At 40.6% G+C, this 26,005-nt stretch overlaps 1 protein-coding gene across 1 annotated transcript; it reads left to right on the forward strand.

Moving 5' to 3' along the window:
• The first annotated feature begins 815 nt into the window (after positions 1 to 815).
• emc2 (ER membrane protein complex subunit 2) lies at positions 816 to 25,905 on the forward strand. Its single transcript, XM_023264552.3, has 11 exons — positions 816 to 874; positions 3,302 to 3,415; positions 6,134 to 6,198; positions 7,138 to 7,223; positions 8,787 to 8,844; positions 14,086 to 14,171; positions 14,452 to 14,511; positions 17,829 to 17,910; positions 18,166 to 18,276; positions 19,973 to 20,077; positions 25,301 to 25,905. Exons 1-11 carry the CDS (start codon positions 835 to 837, stop codon positions 25,385 to 25,387), a joined length of 894 nt encoding a protein of 297 aa, XP_023120320.1. The 5' UTR covers positions 816 to 834; the 3' UTR covers positions 25,388 to 25,905.
• Positions 25,906 to 26,005: the final 100 nt, after the last annotated feature.

Here is a 26,005-nt window from a genome sequence, read left to right on the forward strand (position 1 = left end):
ATGATGCTAAGTCGTTTAATCATATCACTGTCTTTCAGAAAGAAAAAAAAATCTCCTTGTTGTCCTTTCGCAATAGAACATTGGCAAAGTATGCAGTATGCTATGTGTACTGAACACCACTGGATATGACATCAGAAATGTCTCTGTAAGCAAGTTTGTGCTGAGTCCACATCAACAAGTGTGTAATGTGGTAAGAGAGAAGTGTGTTAGCAAGCATATGCAGCAAGGGGATGAGATTCACAGAGGCTCCTGGGGGAAATCAGTATAAAATGGTAGATGTGCTTAGAAAGCACATTTCATATTTTCAGAGCTAGAGTCTAGCTGACCATCCAACCCAATACTTAGAAGGGGAATTATATAAAAATGGAACTGGGGCATGAGAACAACAACATCTGGGGTTGTGAATGTCTGCTTTAGCCTACTTGTCATCATGCTCTAAGTTGGAGACAAAGCTGAACAATGCAATATGTATGTAAGTGTAGGTTTACTGCAATGCTGAATCTACATTTCAGCCACAACATGTCCAATTTGGGCTTATATTATATTTATCATTAACTGAAGAAAACAAAGCAAAACAAAGCATACCAAACAAATAAATAAACAACAAAAAAACAGGATGTGGATGTTAATTTGTAAGATTTTACCTGTCACTTCTCTTTAAAGACATTGTTATTGTTGTTGTTGTTTACATATTGACATAGACAATGCAACACAATAATAATAATAATAATAATAATAATAATAATAATAATAATAATAATAATTTACGTCAGGCACGCCCTCAGCTGGCCAGCCCATGACGTTTGCACGACGTATCTTGTCATAAGGGAAAAGATGGCGTCGGTATCAGAAATGTACGATGTGGGATGGGAAGGTAAGACGATAGATAAAATAGATTCTCCTCAAGTGTCACCGAGGCATGTGTTGAGGGCTTTCGTCGTTTTCTTGTGCAAAATCATGTCGTAGAGCCGTCGTTGTCTCAGACTAAAAATACAAACTAACAAGTCAGCGTGTGGAGTTAGCTCATACTAGTTAGCACGACGTGCTAACATATCGGTGTTTTGTATACAATTGCTAATACTAGCTTGATTTCTCTTCAACTGTTAAAGATATAAAAGCAGCAGAGGAAGTACAATAGAAAGCGATGTGTGTTTAAACACGACACCCGAAGTCTGTTAGCGTGTTACCCTGTTCATGTAGCGTTACTAACGAATAGGTGCGGCTAACGACAGATGCTATTGCTGACCTAACGTATGTGTGTGGTCCTGTAAAAGACCTCTACCGCTGCAATAATACAGCTATACCTAATGAAATGCATTGTTAGTGATGTGTTTTGTTTCTCTCCGCTTGAGTTTACTTGTAACGTATCTGTTACTTAGTGGTTACATACATATTCATATCTCAGCTGTAAAATCTGATGAAGCTAAATGCGTTCATATTATTTTACGTTAGATGTGTCTGAATAACCTCATTGGCTTAACTCCCTTCATCAGTATTACCTCAAATGTTGGAAAAAATTAAAATAATGTTGCATTGCAGTGTACCTGTATACAGTGGGTACGGAAAGTATTCAGACCCCTTTAAATTTTTCACTCTTTGTTTCATTGCAGCCATTTGCTAAAATCAAAAAAGTTCATTTTATTTCTCATTAATGTACACTCAGCACCCTATCTTGACAGAAAAAAACAGAAATGTAGAAATTTTTGCAAATTTATTAAAAAAGAAAAACTGAAATATCACACAGTCATAAGTATTCAGACCCTTTACTGTGACACTCATATTTAACTCACCTGCGGTCCATTTCTTCTGATCCTCCTTGAGATGGTTCTACTTCTTCATTGGAGTCCAGCTGTGTTTAATTAAACTGATTGGACTTGATTAGGAAAGGCACACACCTGTCTATGTAAGACCTTACAGCTCACAGTGCATGTCAGAGCAAATGAGAATCATGAGGTCGAAGGAACTGCCCAAGGAGCTCAGAGACAGCATTGTGGCAAGGCACAGATCTGGCCAAGGTTACAAAAGAATTTCTGCAGCACTCAAGAGCACAGTGGCCTCCATAATCCTTAAATGGAAGAAGTTTGGGACGACCAGAACTCTTCCTAGACCTGGCTGTCCAGCCAAACTGAGCAATCGTGGGAGAAGAGCCTTGGTGAGAGAGGTAAAGAAGAACCCAAAGATCACCGTGGCTGAGCTCCAGAGATGCAGCAGGGAGATGGGAGAAAGTTCCACAAAGTCAACTATCACTGCAGCCCTCCACCAGTCGGGCCTTTATGGCAGAGTGGCCCGACGGAAGCCTCTTCTCAGTGCAAGACATATGAAAGCCCGCATAGAGTTTGCCAAAAAACACATGAAGGACTCCCAGACTATGAGAAATAAGATTCTCTGGTCTGATGAGACCAAGATTGAACTTTTTGGCGTTAATTCTAAGCGGTATGTGTGGAGAAAACCAGGCACTGCTCATCACCTGCCCAATACCATCCCAACAGTGAAACGTGGTGGCAGCATCATGCTATGGGAGTGTTTTTCAGCTGCAGGGACAGGACGACTGGTTGCAATTGAAGGAAAGATGAATGCGGTCAAGTACAGAGATATCCTGGAAGAAAACCTCTTCCAGAGTGCTCTGGACCTCAGACTGGGCCGAAGGTTCACCTTCCAACAAGACAATGACCCTAAGCACACAGCTAAAATAACAAAGGAGTGGCTTCGGCACAACTCTGTGACCATTCTTGACTGGCCCAGCCAGAGCCCTGACCTAAACCCAAATGAGCATCTCTGGAGAGATCTGAAAATGGCTGTCCACCAACGTTCACCATCCAACCTGACAGAACTGGAGAGGATCTGCAAGGAAGAATGGCAGAGGATCCCCAAATCCAGGTGTGAAAAACTTGTTGCATCATTCCCAAGAAGACTCATGGCTGTACTAGCTCAAAAGGGTGCTTCTACTCAATACTGAGCAAAGGGTCTGAATACTTATGACCGTGTGATATTTCAGTTTTTCTTTTTTAATAAATTTGCAAAAATTTCTACGTTTCTGTTTCTTTCTGTCAAGATAGGGTGCTGAGTGTACATTAATGAGAAATAAAATGAACTTTTTTGATTTTAGCAAAGGGCTGCAATGAAACAAAGAGTGAAAAATTTAAAGGGGTCTGAATACTTTCCGTACCCACTGTATGCCCCACACGCACTCAGTGACAACAGTAAAAGTTTTGACAGTGTGAATTGTGTTGCTAAATGTGGTGGTGTTGTTAATTATCTCAGCTTTTAATTGTTCTTATGGGTTTAACGCCTTTGTCCACAGAGATGAGAGACAAGCTACGCAAATGGAGAGAGGATACCTGCAGAAATAGTGAACAAATAGTGGATGTTGGTGAAGAGCTCATCAGTGAGCATGCATCAAAACTGGGGGATGACAGTAAGTGTGACAAGACTAAATAAACCAGTGTGTCATTTTACATCACTCCAGAGAATATATTTTTTTTTCACAAGCAACATACACCGAGGAGTTGTCACTAGACTAACAGGTACATTTATATTTTCAGAAATGAGACCAGAGGTGAGAAAAACACTTTTTACTGCCGTCTTCAGTTTGTTGTGCAAAATGTAAACAAATGACTGTAGATGTAAAAGTAGAGGAAATTGTGGTCCTAATGATTATCTCAATTTAGTAGAGAAACCCCATTGTTTTGGTAATAACACAATGAACAGCTTGTCACCTTTCAATCTCTCACAGTTCACATTACATTATCAAAGTCAGACATAAGTGTTGCTTCCACTTAGGTTTATAATTTTATAGCATTCTCAAAAAAATTTTTTTTTCTGCTTTAGGACAAGAAAGCACTGGATATTCCTTGGTAAAGACAGTCTGGCTAAAGTTATTGACTTTGGGATAATGTATATATCTGTGTGGAATTTGATTGATCTAAGTTGGTGATTTTCTGTTAGCTATTTGTTTCCCCTCCTGTCTTCTGTGGCATATATTTTTCTTTTGGATAGATTACTGAACAGGATCTGGGGTTCCCTCTGGTGTGGGAAAAGTCAGACAGACACTGCTGAACAGACACATCCATAATGATGGAAAACTTATATTAAAGAGGTACTAGATGGACATACAGCCATTTGTTTAATTAGGGCAAGAATGAATTGAAACTGGTTTTGGTTTGTTAAGTAAATAATTTTGCAACAAATGTACAAGTAGATGATGAGTAAAAGCAGAAAACTGGTAAATTGCACACATGCAATAAGTAGAAACACAACGCTAGATAATAATTTTATAGGTGAAATAGTATGTTTATTCTGTTGCCTAGTTCAGTGTACAGTATACTGTTGATTTCTTCAGATTGTTTGAAGCAAAAGTGAATTTTACCTACTATGAACACGTTTTCCTTCGTAACTTAACTGTCCTGTTGCATTACCCTGTAAAACTCTCTCTTTTCCCCAAGTCATTATGATTCATACAGTCCTTAAAGGAGGCGGGTAAACACTTAACATGCCGTGCTTTTATTGAAACCAGCTCTTAAATTGGCTGTGAAATGAGATGGCAGTTATCAAAACAAGAGTTGGAATCATTAAAGTCAAGAAAAACTTTGTTTTGGCATAACCTGCCAGTTTTTGGGTGTAGCTCTATTTATTATGCTTTTCAATTAAGAAGGGTGTTCATTTGGCTAAATATGCCCAGTTTGCTTGTCAAAGCTCTCTGTCTAACATGTTGTATTGATTCCATTAATTGGCTGCTGTATCCAGACTATTAGTCAGTTTGTTATAATGTTACAGTCCACTGAAAGAAGAAATATTTTAATAAACATTTCATCATTTTATTGCTAACCACAGAAAGGAATGGCTGTGCTTGTTATGTGCAACATGCTTTGCTCTGCAAGGATATAAATATTAGTGTTGACATTTCCTTCCTGACTGACTTGTTTGAGATTGATTTTATTTGTCTAAATAGACACATTTGGCAATATTAATGTATTCCAAGGTCTTCAAATAAATGGAATCTCAAGAAGCATCTTGGACTAGAAAGTGGAAAGAGATGTCAAATACTTAGCTTTAGACCTTTAACAAATGACTCTGTAATGTAAACAAACAGAATAATTTTAATAGTGGTAAAAAGTGTCAGGATATTTAGAATGTTTGTCAGTATATTGCTCCTGCTTTCATTTCACACACTAATCAAATTAATGTAATATTATGTTTCTGCTGGTTTTGATATACATCATTTTTAATTTTAGTTAAAACAGACACATTATGCTGGTCACACAACTGCATTTAGCTGTCAAACTTGCTTACAGTTACTACAGTAACAGCACAGTCACACTACCCTGAGCAAAAGATGACAAACATCTAAGCATGGCATATAGAGAAAATTTAGTTCAGTTACTTTGTTTCCCAGAGCATCAGCAGTGTTTTTAACAATGTCAGCAGTGTGTTTTACTGAAAAAATAGTTCCTCTCACATTAAAACACCCACATTGTGACAATTCTCTTCCTTTCCTCTGGTACCTTAAAAATAATCTTTTCCACATTTCATTCATGCTAGCCCTGTGTGTGTCTAATAATGAGGAAAACAAATTGTGGGCAGAGGTTGAGGGCAATTTTCTGATAGTCTAGCTTTGGTCAGAAATTGGAAGGGATTGGAACTTTTTTTTTTGTTAATAATGGCACATTTATGTTCCCGAAGTGTAACCTGATTACTGAAATTGAATTAGTTTTATTACAAGCTCACTACTGGCAAATCAATACCATGACTGCCAAACATTATACAAGGGTGTTGCAAGTTCCACAGTGTTTTTGCATTTAGGATTATTATGAATGGCGCAAGGCTGTCCAAGTTTCAAATGAATGCCTGGTTTTTAACAAGCAACAACTTCAATGTATGCTGCACAGAAAATAGTAAATGTAGCGTTATGTGCTAAATGGAATGGAACAGTCTTTTGAAAGAACTCTTAAGCTGTTGATTCACATCATGGAAGCTTGTTCATGTGAGTTAAAAACACCATATGCAACTGTTGGGGACAGACTCTTAAGTTTGTACATCAAGTGTACAGTTCAGTATATCATTTTTTCATGTTACACCACACAGTGGAACGGAAAGGGCGTTAACACTGTCTTCTTTGTCTGTGTCTTCTTCCCAGTATGGATTATTTATGAGCAGGTGATGATCGCAGCGCTGGACTGCAGTCGGGATGACTTGGCTCTGGTAAGTTTTTACCGCGCTTCCTCACACACCCAAGAGCTTCAAAAGCAATCGTTCACTTTCTCGCAGCCATTCCTAGTTTGCGGCACCCGCACTGCCAAATGTGAAAATCTGATTTTTATTTGGCCAAGTGGTATTACTCTGTCTGTACTTTGGAAAAACAATTTACTGAGAGTTGGAATTAAAGGGTGTAGCAAATGAACGGAGAAGCATGTTTCAAGTGTTAGCTGAACTTGGCCATCACGTATGAAGTTAAGCTTTTTTTCCCCCTAAGAATTTGTTTGAAGTCGTAAAGCTTCACGTGATATTTCTGAGTTCATGTTTAGAATATATATAGCTGTGAAAACAAGGCAAAAGACAAAAAGACAAAAGATCACGGTAATTGAAATGGTTCTACAATCAGTATGGATGTGATGACTCCCTTGGCAAAATGAATGAGTCATTGAGTAAAGAGAAGACAGAACTCAGTCATTAGAATTAGTTGTCTGTTGGCTATCCTTCCAGCTCTGCTGCCAGACTTTTAAAAACAGCAAGAGGACCAGACTTGAGCTGATGCATAACGCAAATGATTCAGGTCACACTGCAGACTTTTCCATCTCATTCTGGATAATGCTGAATGTGATTGTAGCTATTCCTCACTTCTTTCACTTTTATGTGATCAAACAGATTCAAAGCTCTGTGTAAAGAACGAAGAATAACTCTTAACTCTCCTTTTAATAGTAATAAACTTGGTTGCCCAAATGAGTAACAGCAGGACCGTGAATCTTGGATAGTTTGTTGTTATATCAGGGAATTCTACGTTTAACTAAAACATTGATCGTGTGACATTTTCAAGAAAGGTATCACTAAACCAGGGCTATTTGTGTGAGAGCAAGAGTGTAACATAAAGTTTAAATACAGCCATCTATAATTGGTCTCTCTCCTCTGCCCACATCCTTGCAGATCTGTCTACAGGAACTGAGGAAGCAGTTTCCAGATAGCCACAGAGTGAAGCGATTAACGGGCATGAGGTTGGAAGCTTTGGAAAGGTAAGCATCAAAAGCTCCAGAGAGAGAGGAGGCAAAAAACACTCAGCCTTACTGTTATGTGTGTTACTTTGGGAGGCCTGGGGGCAAGAAAGTTAGCAGATCGTAAGTGGTCCACTGGTCTGGGCGTGTGTAAGTACAGCATGTATGTGAGGTATGGTGTGTTTGTGTTGGATCACACAGCATTCATTTTAGAGAATAAGGGAATGGAGAGAGGGAAGGTTCAGTCCTGGGTTGTCCTGTGGCCCTTCAGCTTGAGTCAGGGATTCCCGGGAAGGAAGTGGTTGGATCCCAGTGTTATTCTGGGGGTCCCTCAATCGTGTCTGGTTTCTATTCCAATGTTGTTTCCTTATTTTGTTATTCCTCAGCTCTCTCTGTTTTTGTCTCTATTTTCATACTTTATTGTCCTGTTTTGGTCTCTATACTGCAAGTATGTCTTGGCGCTGTAAATATTGTCATGTCACCACAGTCAGAATGGCGAGCTTGAGGAAGAAAGATAAACAGGGGGTATTTTAGTTTGTACTGAGCTGAAATAAGGGTAATTCAATCTGTTTACTACCTCATTCCCCACCCAGATCACCACTGCTGGTTCATCGGTTATGTCAGAGTTTATGTGATAATTGAGAGTGATTGCTTCGGCACTGTCAGATTAAATAAACGGCACACTGGGATCTAATTGGCAGCAGACAGAGCTACACTTGAATGACACAGCTTCAAACAGTAAGGCCTTTCCCCTTCACACACACACACGCACGATTCCTAAATAAATAAAGCAAATCAAAGTGGCTCGTGAGTGGTTGCCTGGTGCCATCTGAAATCTCCCAAAGTGTGGCTGAGTAATAAAGTGAATGTGAGGGAAGCATCAGCGCTAGAAGTGGGGCTGCTCATTGCTAATGGGAACCAGAGTTGCTTCTGTCTGTTGCAGGCTGTGGGCGGGACAGTTCCTGATCACAGAACCATGCCTTTGGCTGCTAAAATGTTAGCGTTGCAGATTGCCCATAATAGAAAGAAGTTTAATAATCATCTTTAAGCACCTGATCTGACATGACAAGTGGAGTGCACAGCCTCTTAGTGCAAGATTTCTGAACTGTATGATTTCATATTTACAGTTCATAAATTTCTACCTTAAACAGAAACGTGTGGGCACTCTCCAACAATTTGAGGTATACTGTCTTGGATATTGTTGCTTGTCAGGCTCTTATGTGTAAAAGAAGCAATTTAACTTTGTTTAAAGGTGAGTCAAGCTGGATACAATCAATTGAAAACACAATTTTCAAAACAGCGTGTTTTGTCTGTATTGATTTCATGAGTCATTGTGATGTGATATAAGCCTCTAACAATGTCGACTGTGTGACCAGGAAACTAAACTTAAACAAATGCTTATTCCTTTCTTTAGATCGCCACTGATTTCTGCACAGTCTCACTGTAATCATAGAAACCTGCCATGCGGTGTACAGAAACTTGATTACCTTGAACTCTGTTTGAGTTCCCCACCACCTAATTTTGCCCAACTGGGGACTGGGATTGGTTAAACAAAACAAATCTTTTCTCTTCCTCTCTCTGAAGGTACGACGAGGCCAACAAGCACTATGATGCCATTCTCCAAGATGACCCCACCAATACGGTAAGACTGGAAAGCAAGGAAAGAAAGGGAAAAGTCCCTCTGCTTAGCGTTCTACTTTGCTTCACTTTGTGGTCTCAGCTTTTTGGAGGGCTTTAAATCTGTCGAGGCACTTTGGTGTTAGCGGTGGGAGTTAGCTAAGTTAAACTCCCCTTGGCCTCTCTGGCCTCAACCACAGTGCTGATCAGCCTATCACCCACACAACTGAAAAGTGTTTCAGGGAGGGGGCTGGGTGCTTGGGGGGTGATTCATGGTCTTAGTCAGTGGCAGACATGTTTGGTGGAAGTAAAGCGTAAATAAGGCTCTGGTCTTTGAAGATGCTGATTTACTGGACGTTTTAGACCCCCACTCTGACCGAACAGGGCTAAGCTCCTGTCCCAACTACTCCTTTGTCATCTACTGGCTTCAGGTGCAAAGTCTGCTGTGTGCTCAGCTTTTAACACAGACAAGTTCGTAATAATCTTTACTTCTGCTTGCTATCTTCTCGTCGCAATTTGCTATTCATCACTGCGAAATGACTTGCAGAAGCATGTCTAACCAGTGTTCTGCCAAGCCCACATCACTGTCCCCTAACATAATGTACCTGCTGTTAATTGTTTCCATAAGGACATGTGGCCATGCAAGAAAATAAATCTTTTAAAGGTTTTTCAAAAGAAACCGTGACCCTATTTATTTTGGCTGTACCCCTCCCCCTTTCCAACCAAAGATGTTCAACAAGTTTCCTGTGCCATGCTGACATATGGATTGCTTTACATGTATTAAACATTTTCTCTCAGCTGGGAGTGTGCGAGAGACACATCATAGACATTTGTACTTTGGATGCCATGCGAAGAGTCTTCACATCGTCAACTATGTGCTTTAAACAAATAGAGGCCTTACTGAAAAAACTAATAATCTTTACTTTGCTCTATTGCACCCCACCCCGCTTGCTCTTGCTGTGGTATGGAGAAATAACCTCCTCATCTCCATCTTGTGCTGTGGATAGCCACAGCTGCTGCCTAACACCATGCTCTGTCTCACTCCCACCTTCACTTTGTCAAGACCATCTTTGTTTATTTTACACTTTTGTTACTGTTGGAAGTTTGTAAAGTCGGGTTGGCAAGTCAGCATATAAAACAAGGTATAAGACTGTTTTCATAGGCAGGTCCATGTAGCTATATTTCAGTTAAAAAGGGTGTTTGGGTCACAGTATATGCTGTCTTGTAATGCAAGAGAATAGATAAACTCACATTGAATAGTGATGGATCTAAGAGGGATGAAGATTAAATCAGATTTATTTTTTTAATTATTCTTGACAGTAAATGTATACATATTCACTGATGCTGATGCTGCTTAAATAAGATGTCCTTTGTTTTTACTTAATAGCATTTCAAGGAATCCAAGTCCAAATTAGATTTAGAATTTTTTATTGAACCTCAATATGTTAAGCTCTCATTATTTGCAAGACCACTAACTGAAACCACAAGTAGCAATGACTCAAAATATTTAGTTTGCATCTGTATGTTGGTGAGAAGCCAGAAATGCTAGAGTTTTTGTCTTTTGTAGCTAATAAACAAATTTCCACAGCGTGTAGTTTTAGCCTAAAATGAGATGAGTAGCAGATGGAGGATGTAAAATGTCAATTCTTATGATGCACTGAAATAACAGTTGGAACATACTGACGTGTGCATTTAACAAACCAAATAGTCCAAATAATGGAGGTCTAATTAAGATGCTGATGAATTCAGAATATTTATTTGATATTGTACAGAAAGTTTGATTATACAAAACTCAGCTGTGATGTTTCTGTGATATGAGAAGCTGATAATGTCACCTATGTGTTTAACATTAGTCTTTGCCAAAGCACTAATATTAATATAATGATATCAATAAGGATAATGAGGAAAAATTAAAAAAAATATGCATTATCTTAGCTTAAAAAAATGCAGGTGTTTTATAAACCTGGAACTAGGTCTACTGTGGACCCAGCCATTGGAACCATGACACAAAAATGCCATACAACAGCAATCTATCATTTTAATTTCACAATCTCGTGGCATACAAAGGCAGCAATCAAGAACATTTTTCTCACAGTCTGCTTTTTGAAATTGCTCTGCAAGCTTGTTACATGCCATGTCTAGCAAGAAAATAACATTTGGATAGTCGCAGTGAAGATTTTATCCCACTTATTCTGTCCAAAACAAGATTTAACTTAAAGCCACAAATCATGTTATTTTCTTGTAACAGTTATTTTCATATACCAAATGCATACCACTGCGGCAAATGTATATTTTAGAATTGGCATAATCTGCAGCAAATTGCTTTGCATTCATCTACTGCTCTGACAATGGGAGTTGTAATTTCACTGAATCCCATGGCACCTCCCCAACATGGCACAGATTTGATGAAGATTGCAGGGACACCCTCGGAAAGGGAATGGTCTGTTTCCTGGTCTCTGCACGCTGGATATTGCCACCCTTGCGAGCATGGGCTGTCAGTCAGACTTAGGACTGGGAATGGAGCAAAACAGACAAACGTGTCTCTAGGATCTTAACCTTAAACCTTTTTCCCACAATCGTTGTGGGTGTAGCAATGGAGAGTGGAGCAAAGATATGACATCACCTAGGTCACCTGTCTTGGGCTGAAGACGGTCTCCTCCCTACATGTTCTCCAACATGCTTTTAAAAATTGGGCAAGGGATGGGCTTGAGAAATGGCGGAAAATTGGCGACCACAAGGAAGACTTGCGAGGCATCCCAGCATGCGAAGCAGAGATTGGAAACTGAGCTGTTGTAATTACAGGCTGTGGAATAGATGTGGTACCCATTAACCAAAATTGTTGAATCAACAAAAAATGCTCAAGGTTTTTTTTTTTTTTTTTTTTTTGCCATGCTGCTGTCCAAAAAATGTTTCAAACTCTTAGCCCTTCCATTGCTTGCTATGTTCCAATACCTACAGCAATGAGCTGGCAAAATTCTTGTCTGCGTGCATAAATGCAATTTTTCCACCTTTTTTATTTCTTCTATTTACTATTATAGATTTTGTGGTGCACACCACATTTGCATACAAGGATGTATTAGTTTAGTGTTTGTTTAACATTAAGTGGACTCAATTATTCTGTTAATATTACATTCCAATGCTCTCATTTCCCCCAAATACTACAATATAAAAGAGAAGTATTTCATTAATAAGTCATTGAGGTCACGGGGGACTCCTGAGGTTGACCCACAATCATAGGCAATTACAAAGTCATTGTAGGACAAGTGTATGTTTGGGTGGGACAAGTAATCTGAAATGTAAAAACCTCAATTCAGAATTTGTTGACCACATAAATGTCAAGTAAATTCTGGAAAATAATGGAAGTTTGACTTACAGTTTAAAAAAAAATGAATAAAAACCCATGCTTCTGTGTACAGGCATGAACAAATCTTCAGTAGCATCCAAAAATGATGTCTGTCTTGAGATTTTTTTCACTTTTTCTTGCCCGTACCTCTTTTCCAGAGCCCAATTTCAAGTGTGTGCAGTGTACAGGGTTTACCACCCTTGTTCTGATGGTTCTTACTATAGAGGAAGGTTGCGGTAGGTCATAACATAAAGCCAGGAGTGATGTAAATAACCCAGTCCTCACTCCTAGAGTCTCCTCAGAGCGCTAATTAAAAAAGAATCACGACAACAGAGGGATCAGACCCTCTGCCAGTTTTTTCTGGATCATTAGTCAGAGAAAGGAGGAGAGAGAGGAGTGGTTTGGAATTGCTTCTCATTTAATAAAGTGTTGTGTGACTCTTCTGGGCTACCAACTTCCATATGTTCCTTTGAGCCCCAAGTGGTTCTTTATCTGGGAAAGATAAAAAAAAAAACGCTGAATGAGAAGAGAAGTGGGTGTGGTGAAGGCATGAGGACAGAAGTGCAAAAATCCACATTCAACATCCCTGTAGTGTTTGTGGTTTTTTTTTTTGTTTCTATTTCTCTTATTGGTATTGAATGAGGAAAGATTCCACATGCTTATACTTTAGTCTGAAGTGAGTATAAATTCCTGAATATCACATAGCATCAAGTTCTGATGAAAGGTACTGGAAGTGAAATGGTGTGATCTTTGTTTTAGAATGAGGAGACATTAAAGGTGAAAAAGCTGATTGACCTTTCACTGGTTGTTGTTGCTTGATAACCTCATATTTTCATAATTTTGTCTCAAGTTGCCTTTAAACCACACTCAAAATCTATACTTAGAGATGTGTATCGTGTGTTTGGAAATAAGATACATTGTAGTGTAGGTAGAAACCCTTACTTGTGCTCTTAAAATGTAGATGTTGTCCTGTTGCCTGTATTCTTGCTTCTCTGAGAGGCTAAAATGTTGTCAGTTTAGGTTGCAGCGTCCCAGCAGGTCTCTGTCACAGCTTGATGGATAAGTGGATTTCTTCTGACGGCAATGTCAGAGGAGGCCCAAATTTACAGCCCCCGAGACATGACTCATACACAACCCTCAATGGCTTTGGTTATGAATATAAGAGAGGAAGCCCCACTCAATCAAGTGCCAGTCCATAAATAAAATAGGCTGTGGCAGGGCTGTGCACTCCTAATGGAGCAGCAGCCTCACGTTAAGGTTTTCACTTACTATCAAAAGAAGGAGGTGGGCTGGTGGGAGTCGAACATTTGGAAAAGTCAGAGCAGCAGGAGTAATACTTTCTAATTCAGATTGATGAGAATCTAATCCACCTTAAGGTCAGTTCAACATCAAAACGAAGCGGAAAGCAATTTTCAGCTGATGTAAGTCAGGCTGGTGCAACGGTAGATGCGTGCCGTGTCGGCAGGAAGACAGTCGTTGGGGTTTGGGGAAGTGTGCCATTTTCCCCACTTGGTTAGCCGATGACTCACCACTTTATCTCAGCCTCTGAGCTCATTCCAACTCCAAGCATTAACTCATAATGTGTGTCCATCTCCTGTTGGACATGGGCGCTGACTATCTTCAGTTATATCTTTATAGCCTTATATTAGTTTAAGTCTCACAGTAAGAATATAAACAAACCTGGCAAAGTTAACTTCATTGTTTAAAGTGTAGCTTGTCATTTTTTCTCCATGGCTTTTGTAGTTCACCAAAGATTCCTCTTATAGGAAATTATTCTGTGTTGTAGCGGAAGTTTAAAAAGGATTGTGGTGCACTGAAAAGACACTTAAGCTCACAACTGTTACACTCACTCATTCTCGTTACCCCCTCAGACAAACACTTGAGGAGCTGAGTTCTTAATCCTGTTTACTCTGTGCACGACAGGCAGCAAGAAAGCGCAAGATCTCCATACTGAAGGCCCAGGGGAAGAGCACTGAAGCCATCCGGGAGCTCAATGAGTATCTGGAGCAGTGAGTGTTTCTACAAGAGGAGAGAGGGTCAGGCACCCCCCTCCTCTTCATCTCCCCTGGCTTTTATTTTAATTAAAAATGAGTCTGCTTTCAATGGAGCTGGCACGACTTGAGCATTAAATGCCAACAAACTCTTTCCACTATCTTGATAGTTACAAGACTGTCATTATTGTTATTGCAACAGGCAATGGCATGCTTACATTTTTTACTTTGCTACAAATGCATTACCAGGTTTACTGTGTTTTGTGGAAGATAATTTAATGTCATTTTGTTTTTACAGATTTGTTGGAGATCAGGAAGCGTGGCACGAATTATCAGAGCTGTACATCAACGAACATGAGTAAATACATTTTGTATTTTAAGCAACGATATGATTTTAGTACCTAATTTCTTCAGGTACCTGAGCATCTTCTAAAATCATTGTGGTTTACTTTTCATTTCCTGATGATATAGAACACAATAATTATGAATGTGGCCAGAAAAATCATTCAATATAACAAACAAAAGCAAGCGTTTTAAGTTGTATTCAAATGCTGTTCATCAAGCTTTTAAAATGTACATTTTGAAAAGAGGTCATCACTTTATTGAATCCATGACTCCATTGAGGATTTCTGGTACATGTGAAAGTAGGGCCAAATTTCCTCCATTATGTACTTTCCTGTCTGCCTACTCAATATACAGCTTTGAATAGCTTACATTCTCCGCGGTTATACCGTGACCCACCTTTTACAATCAGAACCAATTTACACCAACACACAGTTCAAGCAAGACATTTTCGCTAGCTGTGATGGGTAAAATGAAACCTCATTTTACATAATTACAGCATAAAAGAAGCTCTGTCTCTCATTACAGGGGCTAAACTAAAAAGTTTTTGGCAGTATTGAATTCAAAACGGCAACTGAGAACAACCAAAACAAGGCATTGCGTTACCATGGTTATAATAACAAGTGAACAGGGACTAGGTCTTAGATGTGGTGTTCAGACATTCTGAGGATAGTTTCACATGAGTATATGCTGGGTATGTTAGTTGTTTTGAGTGTAAACTGTTCCTTTAGTGGCAAATATTTGTCATGTAAAATGTTGTATCTGTCCGTTTATCAGAGCTTCACAACAGACTGGCTGATGGCTTGATCTCTAGAGGGCCGTTGGATGGCCACAATGGAAGGCGTTGAGATGCCAAACTCAGCCAGGGGTCTGAATGGAGGCCTGTCCATGTTTGTCACATAAGAGTAGTTTAATAGGATTTCAGTCTTAAGCCCCCTCTCCTACATATGAGAGCAGAAAGACTCCCTGGCCTCCCACTGATATCTCAGTTGCCAAGGAGAATTGCCAGACAGACAAGAGCATCGTAAGAAAAAAATAATTTTGTTTGTGTCACCTTTTATCCGTCCTTAATTGTCAGCGGCTCAGAAGTTAGTGAAGCAGCGTCTGCAGTCGAGCCCTGGTTGTTGTATGTGTGTGTGGGTATGCTTGGCTCTGTGGTTGCGTGGTTGCTCTGGTAGGAAGGCAGCGGCAGCAGGAATGCGTAACACGGTGAGAAGGCTACTTATTGGATATTTCACGCTTTTGTCTGGGAGGCTTTATTGCTGTAGTAGCCAGAGGAAATCCAAGGGTGAGCGGATTATCTCCCAGCTTATCCCAACACTTCTAATATCACACCATTCACTCCCACAGCCCCTTATCTACAGGCGTGTCAATTTCTTTTCTTTGTTTTCTCTTTTTTTCTTTGGTTACAAACTCCTGTTTCCCCTCCTCCTCTTCCGGATAGCCAAGCATTATCACCACTCTTTTCCAGAGGGACAGAGCAGTAGGCAGAGACAGAGAACACTTGCTGTGAAATTCCCAGGAGAAGGTGGTGGCACTTTTCTTCCCCCCCAAGCCAGAGAAAACAGAGGTTGATGGAGAAGTGAGCAAGAGAAATAAACTCTCCTCCCTTCACTGCGCAACACCCTGTAAGCTAAAAAATAAACAAAGCATTGTGTCTCTGCCCTGCCGTCGTTAGGGTTGTAGCAGGCATCAGCATTAATGCATTAAGAGCATAATTAATTGCCTCTGAGTTGACACTGCTCTGCCAGTGATGTTTAGACAGAAGATTGTTTTGTCTGTTAGCAAGAATTGCATGGAGCCACTGTTGGAATCTCTTGTTGGCTCTCAGTCTGACCCAAATTATGAAAGTGTTCAACAAAATTGGACTGGTCATCCAAAATTGCAGGATAAATAGTAATAATTTTTTCAAACATACTTTGCACAGTCTGAATCCATTTTTGTCTTTATACATAGTCAGAATGTGGTATTGAAATGGGGGAAAGCAACTGCTGATGGTTTTACTAACCTCCAAAAGAAACAAATATGATTCTTACAGTCTCGCACATGATGGTGACTACAACCCTGCTCAAGCGCTGTGGTAAAGAGTGAGCTTAGGAGCTGCTATAGAGAGCAGCTTGGTGATGGTAGGCTTAGAGGAGAAGTAGAAGAGGTAAGGTTCTGGCTCTGGTACAAGATTCTGGTTGATGCCTGATGGAGCAGGCTCTGTTGCAGGCCACGACCGCTGCACGAGCACATCTGAAAGTCTTTATGGAGAGGAAGTGGTAATTGTATGCAGCCCCCAACCTTCCAAGCCCTCTGATCTCCCTCTCTACTCAACCCCTTCCCACTGTTTATTTCTTTCTTTCTGTGTCCCCACCTTCCTTTCCCTCCTTTGCTATTAATCTTTCAGCTAGTTACAATGGCAGACTTCAAGTAGACTGATGAGTTCTTTATGTTGTTGCAGGCAGCATTTTATTTCCTGCAAAAACTCAGCATGTTCGCATTTCCATCATTTCTCACAAGCAGTTAAAAAGTCTGTAGTGTATTCGCAATCAGGGGCTTTTTGGTATTTCATTTGACTGATGGTGTTCAGAAACACGTCAAATCTTGCAAAGTATTTTTTTTTAATAGCAATTGTAGGAAGAAAAAAATCAAGGCTGGCTACAGAGAGCCACGTAACTTTCAGTTTGTTGAATGCATGCACAGATGGCCAGTGTGGCCCATTTTCTGGTGGTGGGTCTGCTTCTGCCTTGGTCTGTGTGCGCTTGCTTGTATTTTGTTAGGTGTACTGACGTTTTATGGCTTTGTGCTCAATGATATACTGTATCTGCGCCCGTCTTGGCCTAGTCTTGTGAAGGAAAACTGTGTATTAGAAGTGGAGTGGCAGCAGATTAGTGTGAGGTCAACAGCTCAGCAGTCTGCTGCTGAGAAGTGATCTCATCTGAGTATAGGCACAGTGTGCCAGCTTTTACTGTAGTGCTGACCTCAGGAAGGTAGTTAACTACACATTAAAGGCAGAAAAAACACACAGACTGACAAGATTGATCCTCAGTGTCCCCAAAGGAGGGAGAATCACCACACTAGATAGGCTTTTACCTTTGCCAACTGTCTGGTCTGAGTACCCTTTACTGTAAGCCTGTAAATAAACTTTATGTCATCCAATAGATCTTTACACATCTCTGGAATAAGTCTGTCATTTGTAAACTGACGTGCACCCCATGTAGTGTAATTCAGATTTATACCTGTAGATTTATTGGGCATGGATGTTGTGCTTCACAGTTGAGCAGGCTAAAGGATGACACATCCGCAGCTGTATCAATGGTCTTACTGTTTTCCTTGTCATTTCCACAGCTATGGAAAAGCTGCGTTTTGTCTGGAGGAGCTGATGATGACCAATCCTCACAATCACTTGTACTGTGAGCAGTACGCTGAGGTAGGTACCGGCCTGGATGTCCGTCATCAAGCATGAGGGTAACCTGTAGAATACATGTTAGCTCTCTGTGGATGATGCCTCTTTCTACAACTGAGAGACACCGACATGCACTTAATGTCATTGGGAATATAGGCTCATGAAAGAAGATGTGTTTTCACAGGGTGGTCATGTGTTGCTTTTTCAGATGTCATGCTGTCATTGCTTGAGCTGCCCTTTACCAGAGCTTATTGGCCATGTTTAATGCCTCTCACACAGGTGAAGTACACTCAGGGGGGGCTGGAAAACCTGGAGCTGTCCAGAAAATATTTTGCCCAGGCGCTGAGGCTGAACAACAGAAACATGAGGGCGTTGTTTGGTCTGTACATGGTGAGTACTGCTTTGCATGAAGAGAAAGTGGGAAAGAAAGCGAAGGAGAAAGAAGAAAACAAAAACAGCATAACCTTTTTTGTAACCCTGTGGTTTGTCAAGGTTGAGGCTTGCCACAGAGTATGTCAAGTCAGACTGTACTGTGTGTGGAAGTGTGTTTTTGGGGGAGCGAAGAAGGGGCTCTCAGACAGGTCAGCTCACTGCTGACTCAGACGGTGAACTCCAGCATCAGAAAAGTCTGCCCCTCTGGAGCTCTTTATTTTAGTAAATAATACCCCTTTGGTGAGACTTTTTATGTTTATGACTTAAGTAAATAAAGCATACTGTCATAGATTAAAAAAGAGAAAAGTAGAAGACAGAGAGCAGTGCAACTTCCACAAGTACTTTGTCTCGCGCAAATTATTCAACCAGGTGCTGGTTTGATTGTAGCTTTCATCTACATATTTGTTTAAACAGGATGTTGTCCGCTGGTGCCAGTACCTCATATGTAAAGGAGACCTGACATGAAAACACAAACGAAGCAGCACAGGGAATTAAAGGTGGAGAGGGGAAGCAGGTCTTCCACAGAGAGCCCCAGTGTTTTCCTGTATTCCGCACTGGGATTCTTTAGGTAGTCCAAACACCTCATAGCAGCCCATACCCTCTGAATACTGCAGCAAGTAAACAAGGAGCAGGGCAGGGTCAAACCCAAGACTTTGCTTCTGTTAACTCTCAAGTTGGTCTGGAGACAGAGCAGGCCGGATTTTGACAAGTCCTCCACTTGCACTTGGGTCTTTAATGGATACTTCAGGTGGGAGTTTATTCTTTATCAGTCAGAGATCCGTCTTAACAGTGTGCTTTGCAGATTGTCAAGCTGGTCTCGGTGGTCTAAACCTTGACAGGTGCAAAAAGTTCAGCGAAAGGGCAGAAAACTTTCACCATCTCACACCGTCTGAGTCAGTGTGACTGAAGACCATGTAGCAGTGACCACAGTTGGGTTGTGGGTTAGTTACTGACAACACTTGCGTGGGGATTCCCCTCCATAATGGTGCACACTGTTATTCGGGGATAGCCTGTCTGGGTTGACATCATCTAAACTGAGGTTTCTCTTGAGTTGAAAAAATAGAAATAAAGAAAATGCTTACTAAAAAAATACAGAAGCCAAACCATCTCATAGAAAAACAGGGACAGGTTGATTGGTGTGTAGTTAAAGTTTCAGCACACTGGTCGGCAGGACTTTGAAGTGCAGGCAGGGTAAGCCCTCTGGGGTTTGCTATGTGGAGATGATGGCAGGAACATGGGAAAGACATGGGATTTGTGGTTCGGAGGGGGAGCTGTCGGGGCAGGCAGAAACCGTGATTCACACGGCGCTCCTCTCACTGCTCGACCGGCTTTTTTAGAAACACACGAGGTCCTTTCATCGCCGGGAATCGATGGTGTTGGAGAAATTAGGCCCCGTTAAGTGACAATTTACGTATGAAGCATTAAAACACTCACTTTTTCCTCCCCATAAATGATTTCCCCTGTGTCATCAGGCCAAGGTCTGTTTTTTCTCTTCATTCTGCCACAATGACTAGTGGAGTGGTAGATGGTAAGAGTGGTTGCACATTCATCTCAATTACGCTTTTATTGCTGTTTCACCAAGTTTTGATATAAGAACACCCCTTCCCCTGTTCTCTCCTTTCCTTCTTCCTCCTGTTTTCTATTTTTCCTTTAGTCTGCAAGTCACATCGCTGCCAGTCCTAAAGTTAGTGCCAAGGTGAAGAAGGACAATATGAAGTATGCTGCTTGGGCTGCCACTCAAATAAATAGAGCCTATAAGGTGAGTCACAAAGAGATTTTAATTAGATTTGATGTAAGAACACCTAGTTTTACTACATTTTCCTCCCTTTTGGTGTCTGTCTTCCACTGAAAAAGCTCTTTTAACTTTTTTCCCACATCACTCTTCATTCCACTAGACACAGAAAACCACCAATCAGACTCTTCTGCTGTGTTTAACTTCCATGGGATATTTGCACACAATATCCAGACGTCCCGAAATCCCCCTCATTTGTTTAGAATGTGAAAAGTATTCACCACCAAGTGACCCCTGAATCCACAGCAGTCCTGAAGGATGCCTTTGACTTGCGGTGTTGTAATACCAACCTTAGTGTCTTTCAGTGTATCTGGGTACGTTTACTGTTAATGTGTTGACTTAAGGCCACAACGTCTGCTAAGACTTTATCCCACAAACTGGCTTCACAGATGAGCTTGTTGCAGAGCCACAAGCTGATTCTCAGAGGACAACAATCACGCTACACTTGAAGAGAAAGTTGTCTGCTTCAGACTTTCTCAAATTGGGTTGTAGGGACCCCTAGGTGAATTTGAGAAGAGTGTTGGAGGTTCCCAACAAATTTATGAGCTTGATTATACATTTTAGTTTTAGTTCTTTAGTTGTAGTGTTTCTTAAGTAGCTACTCTTTTCATATTAAATTAACAATTGCGATCCTCCCAGAGAGGATTCCCAGGAAATAATGTGTTTACTGTAGGCCAATGAAACAGTTTGTGTCCATTAGAAGAGAAACCCTTGAACTGTATATTTGGACTCCAAGCTATTAACATGGAGAGTAATAGGTCAGAGGGAGAGAGAAAGTGAGCAAACAAGGGAAATAACACATGGATGTGTACATGTACGCATGTGTGTTCCCTTATTAGTTTCCACACATATGCACATAAAGCAAGAAGGGGAAAAACTGAGAAGCAAGTCAGATGGTATCATCTGGTATCAGATGGTTTATGCTGTTAAAGCATATTTAAAAGAAATCTTTTTTTTTTTTTACCAGACAGACCATATGTGTTGCTTATTTGGCCATCAACAATTAAACATGCAATAAGTGGTTCCCTGCTCAGCATGTGTGGCTCCTGTTGAGACAGAGGCTCCCCGCTGAGCCTCTAAAGACCTCGTCTCACCACACTCCACTCTCCTTTCCTTATAGACACATTTCACACAAGTCTGATGGCTCACTTGGAAAAACTGTGCATGTAAGTAGCATCACAGTCAACGCCTGGGGCTTTTTCAGAATATTCATTGAAGCTTTCTGAGCTTTTACGTGTTTCTTTAGATTTCAGCTAAAATGAAGTCAACTGTCATGACTAAAAGGTTGCAGCACGTTTGGCTTAGTTCAGAACTTTTGGAGATACTGATCTTCCTGATAAATAGAAAAATGTGAGGTGGTGTGGTCAACATAATTAGTCAAACGTCTTCACTGTTGTCAAGTTCACACTCCTCATTACTTTGATCACGATGCTCGCTGAAATTACATTTCTGTCTTAGTAATGCTTTGATCCCAGCTAAGATGAATATCCCAAACTGCTACCTTTTTAATCATAAATCAGAGGCCCAAAAAAGGGAGAGAGACCTTATGTTAAAAAGAGAAAATCATTGCAGAAAATCTTTTCACGTCCAAAATTATTGAATGAAAACATTACTAATGGATTTCATCTGAAAGTTCTTACAGGAGTTAGACAGTAGCATAACCACTAGTATAGCACATGTTTTCCTTACTCAACTATTTCATTTATTGCACATTTGGTGTGGAAGAGGATTTACTCATAGACAGGGAACACATCTGTGATAAGTGATGCTGGATGTCATGTATGGAGCAGAAAGTTACTGGGTACTATACACTGTCCTACGTATGCCTTAAACAGTTTAATATGTTCTTCATCAATTAAATGGCCACCATTTTCACTTATTAGTTTTATAGACAAAGACTGACAAAAACAATTCTGATGATACTCATTATGTACCAGTTAATTCTAAATAATACTTTCTATATTCAAATTTGTACTTTTTGTACAGCTTTAAATAGCTTAAGATTCAGTAGCAGAGTGGAAAAAGCAACGCTTACCCATGTTATGGCCTACGAATCATGGGATTGTTTTCTCTTTTTTTTTTTAGACGGTATATCTGAATGCTGAATTTCTTTAATCTGGAGCATCCGAATCTTTTCTTAGGTGTCTGTTAGGTTCTGTGTTGCTGTCTCCTCTTTAGTTCTGACAAAGCAATCATTGCTGTTTAATGTAACATGCGTTACTACCATTGAGCCAGTCTGGAAATGTCCCCACAGAAACCACATCCACATTTAAAACTCCAGTGTAGTGCGAATTCAGAGATTTATTTGAGGCTAACGGGCTTAATCAGTATTGTGTGAACTTCTTTGGAAGGGGTTTGAATGTAATGGACATTTATTTATATGTAAAAGTCCAATATTTAAAATGCTAGCTACTCTTTAAAGCCACTGGACGTGCCTTTAAAAACTTCACTATATGTGCTTTTGACCTCGTGTTAGCATTAATTACACCTCCCTCAGTGAGTCCTTTGTTCTCTGGGTTACATGATGTGACCTTCATCCTACCTTCCTGCTGCTGCCCTGGTCTACAACCTGCTTGTTGAAGTGACTCATAATAAAGAGATTGTACTGGGATTTCACCTGGGCTGTGAGTGTGTACGTATGTATCAAGCGTATCTGCGGTTTTTGATGTTTGTTTTGTTGTAGTTGCTGAGTGAGACAAGTTAAATGACAAGGTGTGCCTCCTTTATTTCCTTGCTCCCACCTCCAGTTAAATAACTTCTGAGATCTTTGAAAGGGTACAGTGGTGTGGGCCTCTGTCAGACAGCTGCAGGCTGCCGTGGGCTTGTGCTGGCTGATTGATGGTCCCTTTAAAGCGTTGCTCGTGTCAGTCGTCCACTTTTATTAGGCTGCGGTACCTGGTGATTGTCATACCTCAGTGTAAGAAAAGGGTGGGCAGGTGAGCGCAAGTGGGAGCAGACGTCGGCAAGAGGTCACGACTGACTGGGCCCCTTTTTAAAGAAAACACACACACAAAAAAAGAAGTAATTACCTTGGTGGGGTCGGCTGACATGTGAAAGACCTGGAGATGTGTGAGTTGTAGGTGCAGGGGGCTTTAATGCAGTGCTACATAGTTTGCCCTCCTGCCCTAACTCTCTAAACAAATTCTCTGATTAGCTCCTCTGTCACGGACCACAGCCTCCCACTGCGTCACGACTCTATTATCAGATGCTCTAAATAGATGTGGAGCTGTCTGGTCTGCTCCTACTGTTGTAGAGCAGGGCAGGAGTTAATGTGGTGGTCTCACCTCAGGCTGAGGAGATAATTGACTACCGGGCCTGGGGTAATGGCGCATTAGGCAGCAAAGCAATGAAATGCACTGATCATTATAGCTACACCGCCACACACACATACACACACTAAGTCTAGAAGAATGAGTCACCCTTGGAAATTACATAGCCAATTGTACACCTTAGCCAACTGCCCTCTCTAAGTTGGAGTTTGGCGAAAGAGGAAGGAAAAAACTTTTGCCATGGAAATACAGTATAGGCTAGGTTAAGGCCACAGTTAGTTCCTGTTTGTAGTGGCCTGGGCACGACCAAAGGTTGAATGGATGAATGTGTCACAGCAATAAAAGCGGTCCTTCATGTTGAATACAGGGTTGACCACTGTCTGTTGTGCGGTCTTACTCCACAAATAACATGTACATGGACTGTCTATAGTTTCTGAAGACGAACAAGGTGCCATCTTTGGTAGCCATTAGTGTATTTTGAAATATTGAAGTTATTTCAGTGTGTGTGTATGTGTGCCCTTGTTTCTGTCTAGTCAAGTGTACAAACTCAAAGGGCTCATCTCTCACCTCAGAATTGGCTCTGTTGTCCAGAGGTGGGGTTGTCATGAGGATGAAATGGTATCCCCTGTCTGTGTTTGTAATGGGGGTTTTATTGTATTTGGCTGTGTTGTACATATTAATGACACATCTACAGTCATTCTACATGGACTTTTCTACGTTCTGTGTGCTGACTGGCAGACGGCACTCGTGCTGCTGTGTGCCACTGTGTCTTCTGTAATACCTCCACTAGTTGTCACCAAAGTCATAAAATTGTTAAAATCAATAGTGAGTGGCTTTTATTTGTCACCTGACAACACCACTATTAGTCCTCTTGATGATTTCACATTTGTGTGTGGTGTTAATGAGCAAATGTTAGCATGCTAAGGCGCTAAACTTAAATAGTAGCAACGGCAGACGTATAGCTGCTAAACATCAGCATTCTCAAGAGCATGTGACCATGCTGCTAATGTTTAGTTCATAGCAGTGCTGTACCTGAGAATAGCCTCACACAGCACCTGTAGTTTTATTTTATATTTCACTTGCAGGAAGTGTCATGAACTAATTACAATTGAAAATGAGCATGTAATTGAAATGCAGGCTATTTTGTCTCACCTTGTAACTTACAATAGTTTGATATTACTTACTGTAAAGTATACTTCTAGATTGTTTTGGAATTGTTTCATAATGATTTATTTCTGTCCATAAATGTGGGTCACACAAGGTTAATTGGACAGACCCTTTGTTTTATTCCTGGTTACATGCCCAAGGTTAAGGAAGTCATCTTTCCCTCATTTTTTCTTGTATTTTTGAGGGGGTGCCTTGTCTGTTGCAAAGTTAAATTGGTTAGAAAAAGTGTATGCCCGTATGTGTGTGCATGAGTAATCTTGAATGTGTTTGTGGATTATAATTTGCAGCACTTCCTGTGGAACCCTGTGGACACAGTGCAGAAATTAGAATGGGGTGTTATATACTCCTGTACCAGAGGCCATGGAAGTGAACTAATGTTGACATCCTGTCTCTGAGCACACTCAAAGAGAAAATGGCACTTATGCAACAGTTGAGGAAAAATCCTGATTAGAGGTATTATTTTACTTTGCATGACCTATTTACTAATTTTATCTAATGACCACTGTTGTGTCTGATTGTTTCTGCTTCTAGCCTTCCAGATTCCAAAGAAGGACAAGGGTGTTTTCACTCAGTCTGTGCAGCATGCCATAGGGTGGATGAGGTTATCACTGCTTCTCTGAGGCAGTGTTTAAGTGCGTTTGGCTCGGCGTTACTTGAGTTGGCAGAGAGATCTAATGAGCTGATGTTCTCTTTTTCCCCTTTTCTCCTCTCTCCCTCTTCCTGCCTTCCTCTTACCATCCTCTCTGACCTGCAGCTGGCCGGTCGTGGAACCAAGGAGAACAAATGTTCCATAAAGGCAGTGGAAGAGATGCTGGAGTCCATGCAGATTACTATGTCCTAGATGCTCTTGTCCACACCTTTCTTCTCCCCAACGTTCACTTGGAGCAACATGGCAGCTCAATTAGCCTTGCATTGTGACCAGAGCTGGGTCTTTAAGTGATTCTTTTTTTAAAAAAAGTTTTCTTCTGTAATTGATTTAATTTCACATGGATAATGGAATCCGTTTGTTACCCTTAAATGCAAAGATCTTCCACCCACCCGGACCCTCTAACAGCAAAATCCACATACGTCATGTTATTTAGAACAAGTTCTACGTAGTGTTAACCCAGCTGTACTACCCCTCAGACTGGACTGTACTATCTCTCCCCATCCCAGGTTCTTTTAAGTGTAGTTTGAGCTGATATCACTACCACATCAACGCTGTGACCAGTGTGACCAGGAAAGCTAACAAGCTGTACAGTAAATGCTATTTATAAAGACATTGTGGAGAGCCCACCTGTTTGCACTGACTTCTTCTACTGTCTGTTTCTGTGCTAACTGTAAATGAAACTAATAAACTAACTTTTTTCTTTTGTCAAATCTGTCACGATGTCTTTCTAAATGTTGAAGCCAAGTTGAATTTAGACGCTTTTCTTGGGTGTTTGTATCTTCATGAGAGCAGAGTTTGTAAGTTGTTTTT

This window comes from Amphiprion ocellaris, chromosome 9 (genome assembly GCF_022539595.1).
Source record: "Amphiprion ocellaris isolate individual 3 ecotype Okinawa chromosome 9, ASM2253959v1, whole genome shotgun sequence".
NCBI classification, from domain to species: Eukaryota; Metazoa; Chordata; class Actinopteri; family Pomacentridae; genus Amphiprion; species Amphiprion ocellaris.

Excerpts from the sequence above, each read along its gene's own strand:
- emc2 (XM_023264552.3), top strand. The coding sequence starts at position 835 with ATGGCGTCGGTATCAGAAATGTACGATGTGGGATGGGAAG. Across the intron at positions 6,199-7,137 it reads GTCGGGATGACTTGGCTCTG|ATCTGTCTACAGGAACTGAG; the intron begins GTAAGTTTTTAC and ends ACATCCTTGCAG. Across the intron at positions 8,845-14,085 it reads AAGATGACCCCACCAATACG|GCAGCAAGAAAGCGCAAGAT; the intron begins GTAAGACTGGAA and ends TGTGCACGACAG.